Raw genomic sequence first — 13,868 nt, forward strand, 5'->3', positions numbered from 1 at the left:
CTTTTTAAATGAGGTGCCTAAGACTAACAATATTTTATATAAAACAAAAAAATCCTCCTTTCTTTCTCATGTACTTCTTTTTATATGGTAGTTCTTTCTTATCAAGACTTACAATAATTTGTCAAAAAGACTATTGAAAAGACCAAGGATCTGAAAGTTACTCTGGGCTTTGAGAATAAAAGCTGATTTCATTACTTACCTGACTGTGTCCTGTCACAACCATCCAACACACCTCTCTGAAACTAGTCATGCTGTGGTCAGCTTCAGTTAGCAGCATTTCTCCCCCTGGTCGACTGAACTCAGAGAAGGCTTGGGAGGTGAGAATGGGCATTCTATCTAACGTGTGTAGGGAGAGAAGCTTGGGCAACGACTGAGAAACTGAGCGGGGACGGCATGAAGGAAAGAACGCAAAGGCAACATCCGAGAGCTGTAAGAGCACAGAACCATCACGCTCATTGATTCTCTGCTTTGCGGCAAAAACAAACAACGAAAACAGAGACTTTAAGTGAACGAAGCAAAAATCCTGCAAAAATATATGGATTAATACACAGCCCAAAGCTGAATGCCAGCGTCCCTAGGAGTCCATAATTACACATCAGCAGGTAGAAACTCATATTGTGACTACATGGGTTTAACAAAGAAAGCTTTAAAAAATCTCCTTATCCAAATATTTGTCAGTAGAGACCCTAAATTCAGTTGTCACCAATCCCTGCTTTAACACCTAGCTTTTCAATGCGAAAATTAAAAACCATGCAAATTGCCCGTGTGTGTGTGTATGTTAGTCACACAGTTGTATCCAACTCTCTGTGATCCCAGGGACTGGGGCTCACCAGGCTCCTCTCTCCATGGAATTCTCCAGGCAAGAACACTGGAGTGGGTTGCCATTTCCTTCTCTAGGGCAAATTGCCCTTAACTAAACCAAAATGGTTCTAAATTCAAAATCAAGAACAAAAAAGCATAACAATTTTTTCTTGGTCTTTGGTCAGTAGAATAAGACTGGAGCACAAAATCTGGGCCTTTTTTTAAACTCACTACCTTAATTACCAATCCAAAGAGCCCTACAATGACATTTGTGGCTGGCTGAATGACAGCCCTTCAAAGATGTCCCTGTCCTAATCCGTGGAACTTGTGAATGTGTTATGTATTTTTGCAGACATGATTAGGTCAAGGATCTTAAACTTCATTTATTAAAAAAAGGATCTTTTTTTAAAATTTCATTTATATACTCATTAAAAACTTTATTTATTTATCATTTATTTGGCTGTGCTGGCTCTTGGTTGTGGCGCTTGGGATCTTCCATGTCCGTTGCGACCTGTGGGATCTAGTTTCCCAGCCAGTGGGCCCCTGCACCGGGGTGTGAAGTCCTAGCCACTGGACTACCAGGGCGGTCACCAGGGTAAGGACCTTGAGCAGGAGAGACCATCCTGGAGGGCCCAGTATAGTCACAAGGTCCTTTCAAGAGGGAAAAAGGGGGAACAGTAAAGAGCGAAAGATGTGACAATGGAAACAGGAGGCGGAAGAGTGACGTGAGAAAAGGGCTGGAGCCAAGGAACGCAGAAGGACTCCAGAAGCTGACGAAGGGAAGGACACGAATCCCCCAAAAGCGTCTAGATGGAGCCAGCCCCACCCCACCGTGACTTCAGCCCCACGCGACTCACTCCAGATTTTGGACCTCCAGAGCTGTAAGACAATACACTTATATTGCTTCAAGCCACAAAGTGTGCGGTCATTTGTTACATCAGAATAGATAATTAACACAACATTTTATTATACTTTTAAGGATTGTGAAGCTTAGTAGGTATTGTTATCACTAATTCAACTGAAGCTACAATAATGACAAAAGAGGGTTTGAAACTGTGAGGCCTTTCCCCCTGCCCAGCCTCTGTGAGAAGTGTCAGCATCTAGAGAGCATTACAGAATATAAAACAGACATAAGGGCAAAGGAAAAACTGAATTTCATCTAAGAAAAAGAAAGTATCTAATTCCTGTCTACTGTATATTGAGCAAATCCAGGACTCAAAGAGCTCACAGCTGAAAAGTTCTAATCAGCCCAACTCAGACAAACATAAGGCTAGGTGAATTCCAAGGATGGGAAAGCAGAGCCTGGAATGTGGGCAGTTATGTCAGAAGAATCACCAACCTACACACAGGGACTCTGACCTCTCATGTATAATATAAACTTGAATTCTGAATTACCATCTGGTTAAGGAGGGCAATCTTTAGAACTGCTTCTTACTTAGGTTTTTCAAGACGGTTAAAGTCTAGCTGCACTTCTGTTTTCTATATGAGACTCCCTTCCTTTTTCACCTGGGACATGAGGGACATAAAATGTAATGCCAAAAACTGTCAGAAAACAAAAATGGCTTATTTCCATATCTATAGTTTCCATATAGATTGCAGTCACTTTCTTCTATCAATAGGTGGTGAGCTTGCATTGGTTAGGCAAATGCTGGCAGTTTACTAAAACTGAAGTATGAGGAGACTGAGGCAGTGAAAAGTGCTTTTTCAGGCAGTCAGATGAGCAGATGAATGAAATTTGAGGATGAAAAGAGAGGGACTGCCTTTAAACCACGATAAGATCTATTCTTAAAACCACAGTCTTAAGAATAAGTATGCTCTGTATCAGCAATGATACAAATCAACCTTCTCAAGTGAGGATGAGCATACAGTTTTATGAGATCTTTTTACTACTTTATTCTATGTTGTATTCCTTATTTAAAAATCACTTTTTCTTTCTTCTCCCCAACCTAGTTGCATCAGAAACTATGTGAAAAATGTACATAAGTGTATTCTGAAAGTTTATTCATTTTCAAGCCATGCACACACAAAATCCTTTTCACAATCCTTCTTTCTGAATAGATAGAAACAAGACAATCCCTTGCTTTAAGAACCTTGAAGGAAAAGCTCCTTTATTCCTATTGCACATCCTCAGCACACTTCTCACCTGCTATCTTGATATTCAGATTGGCGTCCAGGAGCAAATTTTCAGCTTTTAAATCACGATGAACAATGTTCCGACAGTGACAAAAATACACGGCTGCAACGATCTGTTTGAACTTGCGACGGGCCTCCTTTTCTGCCATCCTGCCGTGGGCCACCAGGTGGTCTGTGCCAAAGAAGAGTACCGTCAGTTCTTGTTGGGGACTGGTGTGACTTCAAAAGGTAGACAGGAGGAGGGCTGCTAGTGGGCCCAGCACAAGAGTGAGTCAAAGACGTGAAACAAACAGATGGAACACAATGCACTCACAGCCTTGATTTGTATCTATAAAATTCATTAGTAGTCAGCATCCAAACGCCATTAAGTATAAATCCCATTACATACATGTGCATACGAGTACACTCACCCTACCGTAAGAAAGGGAGAGTAGTGAGGGACACACGCAATGGTTTTCTTCAGGGATTGAAATACTCAACATCTTCCTGTTCATAGCTCCACTGTGAAAGTTTACATATACACAGCAAACGTGCACATGAGATAAGTATCAGTATCAGCAATATTTCCTGTGCTAAAGAGTGAGTCAAAAAGCAGAGTCCCGGTAATCAATCATTTTAGGAGAGAACAGACAGAAATCAGTCACTACTAAGGGGGAAATCCTGCTTTATATAGGACTCTGTTCAGGCTGATCCCTTTTGCTCTCAAGTTTTACAACTTGACATAAAAATGTATGTATTTGGTGACTATTCTCTGGGATGTACAGCAATATGCCTGCATCTTTACATGTGCATTTATTGTGCTTACCAAATATTTTAAAACTGTGTTATGAAGCTTTACTGATAGAAAACCAAATGAAGTTTCTACCACTTTAAATGAAATAATCCCATTGGCTATGTTGCTAAGGTACAACAAAAGAATTTACATGTGATAAGCTTTGTATATCTCTAAATCAGGCTATCTACTATCTTTAAAAAGGAACTGGTTGATACATATCATAAGTTCTATAACTTTTTTCTAATCATAGCAGTAGGTTTATATTAAACCAATGACATGCATATCCTAACCCAGTTCTTCATCTAACAACAAATACGGGTCATGACAGCTGATAGGATTAGAAACGTTAGTGACACAGTTTGCTCCGTTTGAAATCTGTAATAGCCTCTCAGCACTATCCTTAAACCAACTGATCCAGCTTGGGAAAAGATGCATTTGCCATCATAAGCATCCTGAGATAGTGGGAAAGTGAAAAATTAGACAATATAAGTGACTATATTATTGTTTGTTTTCTAATAGTAGTTTCAGTAACACTACCCGATTGTTCTGGCACCATCTCAAACCCCCATGAGACCAGTCAGATATTTCTTTCTTTCACCACAGAGAAGAATTCTGAAATAAAATATATGCTCTAGTAAAGACTAACAAGATTAAGAGCTTAGGACAAGAAATGGGGGAAGAGGGTGTAAAGAAGAGGAGGAAAAATGATAATTCATCTACACAGCAGATTCTCAAACAATTCGAACAACATTCTGACCACAAAGAAAATAAAACTTTGGAGACCAAATACAACAGTAATTTAAAGAACAATGTTATAAGTAGATTATTTATTAAGAAAGACTCCTCAAAGAAGCTGCTATAATTGTTAAGAGTTATCAATGACCCCCAAACAAAATCTTTGACGCATTTCCCTCAAAAACAATCATTATTATGGCTACGATTACCAATTTGGTAGAAATAAAGAGAAAATAAGAAGACTTTAGCTTAGATATTAATAGGACTAGGATATAGCTTTCCACCAGAGTTTGGAGGTGGTGATAAATGAGCTCACACATTGGTATGTTTAGGCTTCTGGTATGACCTGTCAAATGAACTTCAAACAACATAAAAGCCTCAGAGAGGGACAAGGAGTGAACATAAGCTGCTGAAGAACTGGACATCCATCAGAAGTGGACACCGTGCACCACTGCAAGAGTCCATTCTCGAACAGTACCTGCTCCTTTGACCCACTACTGCTCTTAATCCAAGGCCTAATTATTCTAATAATGTGTTTTAGCTGCTAAACTCTGTCTAATTAAAGAGCTTTGAAGAGACAGCTATTCTTGAGAAACACAAAAATAAGCCCTTATGAAGGTTTACCATCAGAAGCTCATTTGGCCAAGCCACCCATTAATTAAAATGCCCAGGAGACATTCATCTGGCAGTAAATACTAATTACCAGAACACATCAAAGAGCTTCTTAAACACAACAGAATGATTAATTTAGCAATTTCCAAAATAAGTGATTTTCTTTTATTAAAAAAAAAATCTTTATATTTTCCAAGTACTTTGTTTTCCTAAAATGATTGGAAAGTTCTCAAAAATGTTACACAGGCCAGGAGCTGGTGGAATGCAGACTAGTTCTGTTTCATCTCTAGAATGACACATTGGTTGTCCTTGGATGAATCATTTATACTGCCAATATCTCTATCTCTTGATCTGCTAAACAGAAATAAATTCTGTTACATGCTATGGCCAAAGAAAGGACAGCATATTTGGGAATATACTCGTACTTTGACTAAGAGTTATCATATATGACAAAATTTTAACTTCCAAAGACATTTTTTAAAAAGCTATTTAAAAAAAAAAGTTCCACTCAATACTACATAAATGCTATTTCAGCATTTGGTTAACAGATCGTAAGGCTCTTTGTTCAAGATACTGTAGTGCTCAAAATTGATCTTTATTATTATACACCAACTGTCAATGTTACATGGTTCTGGTTACAAGGTATTTGAGACAGCACACTGGGAAACACAGCTTAAATTATATAGCACTTTCACAAAAGAAGGCTTCCCTGGCGGCTCAGATGGTAAAGAATCTGTCTGCAATGCAGGAGACCTGGTTCGATCCTTGGGTCGGGAAGATCCCTTGGAGAAGGAACTGGCAACCCACTCCAGTATTCTTACCTGGAGAATTCCATAGACAGAGAAGCCTGGCAGGCTATAGCTCATGGGGTGGCAAAGAGTTGGACACGACTAACCAACTAACACTTTCACTTTCCCTAAAGATATCTACAGTATCCCTATAGCTATGAATATAAAAAAGATACACACAATTTACTTTTTTTAAAATGTGTTAGCTGTAAACATCAGATGTTTTTTCTGAGCCATTGTGTTTGATGTTTAAGTTTTTTTGGGGAGTGTTGTGTTCTTCCCCACATACAGGACCTTCATACTGGCTCAATGTCATTCAGACTCCAGCCTCTGCTTTTATTTTTGCCCATCTTATTACCACCACTCCCCCCACCTACAGCCCACAGTCCTGTTAGTTTGCTTTCGGCGTAAACCTTAGGGTCTGGTGGGTGTGCCAGGAAGCCAAGAGCCTGCAGTGGTTTGCAGTCCCTGCTGAAACTGCCTTTCAGCTGCCTGCTGACAAATGGCTGCTTTATGTTCATGAATGCTCCATAGGCAAGTAGCAAAAATTCTTCCAGTTCAAATATGATATTTAACTTCTAGTGAAGAAACCCAGAGCAGGAGGCCAGCCTGGACTTAACACAAAGTCCCAGTGCTGGAAAACACACTGGGGTAATTTCAGAAGGCAAATGATACGAAACAGCTCCTGAACCACTTTAACATTCAAAGTAAAACACATTTTGAAACTTGTCAGGAGACACCCAGTTGCAAGGAACTCTAAAGAGTTGTTCTGCTTCTTCTGGACAGCTTAGTGAGCTAGTTCTCCGAAATACTGGGCAAGATCCCACCCACATCACTAGTCCCAAGCAACCCACCCTGCTCGGACACTAGCTTCCTGTATTCCTAGACTCGTACCCCCACCCACTCACCCGAGTCTAGACAATATGCAATCCGTCACAGTAAACCCCTTTTCACCATCAATTAACTACTAATCTACTTAGTTCCCACTGTACCTGCAAATTTAAAGGTATCCTCTATCATAACTTCAACCATTTCAACCCTGACAAAGATGCAGTGACTCTCAATTAGAAGGAGAAAACAGTTCTCCTGTTTTCTAGCTCTTATTACAAGAAAACTATGAAATAAAAACTATAAAAACAAACAACAAAAAAGTAAGGAGTCCAAGTTCTCTTTCTCACTTTTCAATCACCATAAATCACTTGGCACCGGATTTCTATAATCTTTTTTATCTGTTTTTCCTTACAAAGTAAAAAAAAAAAAAAAAAAAAGTTAGTGACACTAAGGGATTTATATATATATACCTCATGAAGAGTATATTATTAGAAGCAGAGGGAATGCATTCTGAAGTTTCAAAAGTATTCAGGCACCAGCATTTATAAAGTTTGCTTCAGAATTCACTGCTTGTAATTTTGTCCCAATCTGACTCAAGAAGAAATATCTTGTGGTACATTTAGATTCTAACCTTTCAAAGAGCAAAAATACACACAAGGCAGTCTTAACATCCTTAGCCCAGCTCACTGGAGTGTCAGAGGCATGCCACTAATGGGGTAGTGGTGGGGAGCCAACGCTTCTTAAAATAAGTCACTTTTCCACTATAAACAGACAGTGTCTCCATTTGTCTGCTAGGTCCACGACTCGTACCTGACCCAAACACGAGCTGAAAATGAACCTTCCCTGACAGCAGGTCAAGCAACAGGGCAGAGACTTTCCATTTTTCATGATGAAGAAATAACTCAGTCTAGAATGGGGAAAAGGCGGCTTGTGTGCTAAGCTAGGTGGCTACCTGCAAGCATCTCTGCCCCTTCCAGGCTAACCACAGCCAGCGGTTCTCTGCTGTGCCACTCGGTTCTATCATTTCGTCTTTCTACACCCATGGAAACAACTTCCTGTTTATCAAACACATGCTTCTTTCCAAAAGAGCCAAGGCGAGGCCAAGATAACCCAGCTGCCTGGTAGCAGGTTAACAAGAGTGCACTCACTTAAATATCACACTGTCCCTAACCCTTGGACGCCCCGAGCTGCCAGGCACTAGAGGAAGAGGGCTTGTTATTTGTTTTTCCTTGACAAGAATCCAACTACCTCATACCAGGCTTCTCTACTTGCTGCTGCTTCTTGTTACCATCTCTTTCTTTCATCCTTCCAGTGGTCCAGGCCCCAAACCCTGCTGTTGTCTTTCCTTCTCTTTCTCCCACATCTCGCATCCAGTCCATCAGCAGATTTTATAAACTCTGCTATCAAGACACATCCAGAACTCAACTATCCCCACCCCTCTCCCCGCCCTACTCCAGTGCCACCGATTTAGTCCAATAGCCATTTATCGGCCTTCTGGATTTCTGCAAAACCTCAGAATACTTCTCCTAACCAGTACCCCCGATTCTGCCCCTGGCCCACCACAATCTACTCTCAAAATGACAGCCAAAGTAGGAAGCTTTTCCCCTAACCTTTTCTTTTGAAATAATTACAGATTCACAGGAAGTTGTAGAGATAGTACAGAGAAATCCCATGTATCCTTCACCCCGTTTCCTCCAATAGTCCAATCTTACATAATTATAGAACAATATCAAAAGCCAGAATTTGACATGGTTCGAATATGTGTATACTCCTACGTCATTTTATCATATGTATAGATTTGTGGAACTACCACTGCAACCAAGATAAATAATTATTCGGAGTTGCTCATAACTAAGCATTCTTGCAGGTATAAAAACAAAATGCATACTATTTTTTTCTGTCTATCCCAAATACTAAACCTTTTGCTTCAGTGTTCTGAGAAAACACATTTTTTTTGGTGACACACAGCCACAAGATAAGCTTTAGTTCTAAAAGCTTTAGGCTAGAACAATTTCTATTTTTTCCTATGCCTCCCTACTGCATAGAAAAGAGACCTTTGCATGTGATGAATGCTCATTAATTATAGATTAACTCTAGGAATAACTATCAGAGGATAGACTATAAACTTTTATAAAAACTATTTTTTTTTACTCTTTAATTTACCACTAACAAAGTTTGTAAACTAAGCATAGTTTATGTTAAGGCTATTAAAAACATGCCATTCTTTTGATATGAGGTCTATTCACATTAATGTATAAAGGAGGATTTGTTTTCTTATAGTTTCTTAAAAAAATACTTCTAGACTTAAGTATAAGCCCAGGCAGCCTGTGAAACAGAATCCCATATATCCTAAAATGCCTTTTAAGAATGTCATTCAGACTTCTCAGATGCAGTAAAAATGTTTTTCATGCTATATCAATATACTAGCCAAGGTGGGTTAGCTAATTTTGTCTTACAGAGGTTCTTCTCTGATTCCTAGCATAATCTGTAGGCTCCAAGTCTAGCTCATTCTTTAAAATGATTCTTTAAAATCATGTCTCTGAAGCTTTCCCTAACATACTCATCTACCCTAGAAGAAAGTGAAAGTGACGTCGCTCAGTCATGTCCAACTCTTTGCGACCCCACAGACTGCAGCCTACCAGGTTCCTCAGTCCATGGGATTTTCCAGGCAAGAGCATTGGAGTGGGTTGCCATTTCCTTCTCCAGAGGATCTTCCCGACCCAGGGATGGAACCCAGGTCTCCTTCATTGTAGGCAGACGCTTTACCGCCTGAGCTACCAGGGAAGTCCTAGAAGAACTGGTCCATATTTTATATCGAATGGCATTTGGTCCATATACTTTGTAACATCAGTGAGCAACTGCATTGTAGTTGTTTCTCAACATGTATGCCTCTTCCTCTAGACCAGGGGTTCTTCTTTTTTTTTTAATCAGAGTATAATTGCTTTACAATGTTGTGTTAGGGTCTGCTGTACAAAATGTGAATCAGCCATAAGTATACATACCCTCTCTCTTGAGCCTCCCTCCTACCCCACTGCCATCCCTCTAGAGCACTGAGCTGAGTTTCCTGTGCTATACAGCAGCTTCCCACCTGCTACCTATTTTAGTAGTGTATATATATATATATATATCTCAATGCTACTCTCAATCTGTCCCATCCTTTCCTTCCCCCACTGTGTCCACAAGTCCCTTCTCTAGCTCTGAATCTCTATTCCTGCCCTGAAAATATGTTCATCAGTACCATTTTTCTAGATTCCATATATATGCATTAATATACAATATCTGTTTTTTTTTATTTCTGACCTACTTCACAGTCTGTATGACAGACTCTCAGTTCAATTCAGTCGCTCAGTCGTGTCCGACTCTTTGCGACCCCATGAATCGCAGCACGCCAGGCCTCCCTGTCCATCACCAGCTCCCGGAATTCAGACTCACGTCCATTGAGTCGGTAATGCCATCCAACCATCTCATCCTCTGTCGTCCCCTTCTCCTCCTGCCCCCAATCCCTCCCAGCATCAGAGTCTTTTCCAATGAGTCAACTCTTCGCATGAGGTGACATACTCTAGGTTCATCCATATCACTACAAATGATGTAGTTCCATTCCTTTTTATGGCTAAGTAATATTCCATTGTATATACATACCACATCTTCTTTATTCATTCATCTAGACCAGGGATTCTTAGTCCATGGATAGGTTTCCATCCACAATTCCATATAAGGTCTAGGATAATATGTATAGTGTGCTTCCGTTTGTGTGGTAAGGAAGAGGAAATACAAATATGTATAAGGGTATACATGTATATATTTATATTTCTGAAAAGAAGTAATATTAAATGGGAAACTTCTTAAAATGGTTACTTGTAAGGGAATGGTAGTTGTCAAGGGATGGGAGAGGGGTAAATGGGGAGTTGTTATTTAATGGGTACAAAGTTTCAGTTTTAGAAGATGAAAAGAATTCTGTGGATGGATGTTGCTGATGGTAGCACAATAATATCAACATAATTAATGCCACTGAACTATATACTTAAAACACGGTTACAATGGCGCTTCCCTGTTTGGTTCAGTGGTTAAGAATCCACCTCACAATGCCTGGGACACTGGTTCGATCCCTGGTCCAGGAAGATCTCACATGCCGTGGGGCAACTAAGCCTGTGTGACACAGCTACCGAAACCCGCATGCCCAGAGCCTGTGCTCTGCAGGGAGAAGCCACCGCAGAAGAAGCCCAAGCACTGCAGCTGGAGAGCAGCCTCCACTGGCCGCAGCTAAAGAAAGTCCGTGTGCAGCAACGAAGACCCAGGGCGGCCAGATCAAAAAAGTAAATACTTCTTAAAAAATGGTTACGATGAAAAAATGTATATATATTTAAAAAGTAAATATTTCTTAAAAAATGGTTACAATGAAAAACTATATATATTTTACCAGGTTTTTTTTTTTTTAATCTCTCTCCCCCTCCTTACCCCCATAAATGCGCGTGCACGCACACACACACACACACACACACACACACACATATCAGAACATCAAAGTTTGAAAGCACACTGAATTACTATGCCTTAATTCTAAAAATGAACTAAAAATCTCTTTATATAACTCAAATATTTTAAATATTATGATTAAAATATCTTTATTTTTCTAGTAGCTTCATTTTGTCAGAAAAAGTTCATTTTCCAAAGAAGGTTAACAATAAACAGTTCAGAAAACCCTCAAAAAATATTAATATAGGAGCCATGTAAAAATATACCTTTTGCTCATTCTCTGGGGCATTTATTTTTACGTCATGATAAAATCAGCAAGATAGCTAGACAACAACTATGAATGGATCTTTAGCAGTAAAGCGAAGTCATTGAACTGTAATTTTTTAAGCATTAAGCACAGGCAGCTCCCTCATATTTTGGGCAGGTTACAAATATAAATGCTAAAAAGTCTGATATTAAGAAAATAAAACAAAAGAATGAAGAACAATGAATAGAAAATTAATTAGAGAAGGAAATAGATTATTTTATGAAGTCAGTAATACTGACTTGTCAGTAAAGCCTTAAAAAACAGCTAGTTTTTCTAACCAAAGGGAGTAAATAATTTATATAACTAATATAAACTATAAACTAATTTATATAACTAAAATAGTATTTTAGTTATAAAAATATATAGAATGCTTTGAAGATTAAATAAGAAAAGCATGTTACAACAGCCACCACCCAGCACATAGCAGTGTATTCAAATAAACAATGTGACAGTGTTCTCAAACATGTGGGAGGCTGCAAGCTAACATATGTAACACCTAGTATCTAGTACATGTTGCTGTTCGGTGTTCAGTCACTAAGTCCTGTCCGACTCTTTATGACCCCATGCAAGCCAGGATTCCTTTTCTTCACTGTCTCTCAGAGTCTGCTCAAACTCATGTCCATTGAGTCGGTGATTGCAACCAACCATCTCATTCTCTGTTATTCCCTTCTCCTCTGGCCTTCAATCTTTCCCAGAATCAGGGTCTTTTCCAATGAGTCAGTTCTTCGCATCAGATGGCCAAAGTATTGCAGCTTCAGCTTCAGCATCAGTCCTTCCAATGAATATTAAGGGTTGATTTCCTATAGGATTGACTGGCTTGATCTCCTTGCAGTCCAAGGAACTCTAAGAGCCTTCTCCAGCACCACAGTTCAAAAGCATCAATTTTTCAGCGCTTAGCCTTCTTTATGGTCTAACTCTCATATCTGAACATAACTACTGGAAAAACCATAGTTTTGACCAGAGGGACCTTTGTCGGCAAAGTGATGTCTCTGCTTCTTAATACGCTGTCTCGCTTTGTCATAGCTTTCCTTCCAAGGAGCAAGCGCCTTTTTACTTCATGGCTTCAGTCACCACCTGCAGTGATTCTGGAGCCCAAGAAAATAAAATCTGCCACTGTTTTCATTTTTTCCCCATCTATTTGCCATGAAGTGATGAGACTGGATGCCATTAGTTTTTTGAACGTTGAAGTTTAAGCCAGTTTTTTCAGTCTCTTCTTTCACCTTCATCAAGAGGCTCTTTAGTTTCTCTTCACTTTCTGCCATAAGGGTGGTATCATCTGCATATCTGAGGTTGTTGATTTTCTTCCAGCAATCTTGATTCCAGCCTGGGACTCATCCAGTGTGGCATTTTGCATGATGTGCTCCGCATATAAGTTAAATAAGCAGGGTGACAATACACAGCATTGCATACTCCTTTCCCAATTCTGAACCAGTCAACAACCATTTTGTTTAATGTCCGGTTCTAACTGTTGCTTCTTAACTTTCATACAGGTTTCTCAGGAGGCAGGTAAAGCAGTCTGCTATTCCCATCTCTTTAAGAACTTTCCAGTTTGTTGTGATCCACACAGTCAAAAGCATTAGTGTAGTCAATGAAGCAGTAGATGTTTTCTAGAATTCTCTTGTTTTTTCAATGATCCAGTGGATGTTGGCAATTTGATCTCTGGTTCCTCTGCCTTTTCAAAACACAGCTTGTACATCTGAAAGTTCTCGGTTCACTTACTGCTGAAACCAAGTTTGAACGATTTTGAGCAATATCTTGCTAGCATATGAGATGAGCACAATTGTGTGGTAGTTTGGACATTCTTTGGCATTGCCCTTCTTTGGGACTGGAATGAGATCTGACCTTTTCCAGTCCTGTAGCCATTGCTGAGTTTTCCAAATTTGCTGGCATAATGAATGCAGCACTTTAACAGCATCGTCTTTTAGGATTTGAAATAGCTCAACTGTAATTCCATCACCTACACTTGCTTTGTTTGCACTAATGCTTCCTAACACCCACTTGACTTCAAACTCCAGGATGTCTGGCTCTAGGTGAGTGACCACACTATCATGGTTATCCAGGTCATGAAGACCTTTCTTGTACAGTTCTTCTGTGTATTCTTACCACCTCATCTTAATCTCTTACGTCTCAGTTAGGTCCTTACCATTTCTGTCCTTTATTGTGTCCATCTTTGCATGAAATGTTCCCTTGGTATCTATAATTTTCTTGAAGAGATCTCTAGTCTTTCCCATTGTATTGTTTCCTCTATTTCTTTGCATTGTTCATTTAAGAAGAAAATGAACAATGCATGTTATCTCCCCCTTGCTGCTATTCTTTGGAACTCAGCATTCAGTTGGGTATATCTTTTCCTTTCTTCTCTGCCTTGCACTTCTCTTCTTTTCTCAGCTATTTCTAAAGCCTCTAGTTACACAAT

At 39.5% G+C, this 13,868-nt stretch overlaps 1 protein-coding gene across 4 annotated transcripts in view; it reads right to left on the bottom strand.

Moving 5' to 3' along the window:
• Positions 1 to 13,868, bottom strand: part of SIK3 (SIK family kinase 3) — a 264,492-nt gene that overhangs the window by 76,455 nt on the left and 174,169 nt on the right. For all 4 annotated transcript variants that reach the window (XM_070803474.1, XM_070803472.1, XM_070803473.1 and 1 more), the window contains exon 4: positions 2,945 to 3,106. In XM_070803474.1, the coding sequence (XP_070659575.1) occupies positions 2,945 to 3,106 (162 nt within the window). The remainder of the gene's footprint in view (positions 1 to 2,944; positions 3,107 to 13,868) is intronic.

Source organism: Bos indicus, chromosome 15, assembly GCF_029378745.1.
Source record: "Bos indicus isolate NIAB-ARS_2022 breed Sahiwal x Tharparkar chromosome 15, NIAB-ARS_B.indTharparkar_mat_pri_1.0, whole genome shotgun sequence".
Lineage (NCBI taxonomy): Eukaryota > Metazoa > Chordata > Mammalia > Artiodactyla > Bovidae > Bos > Bos indicus.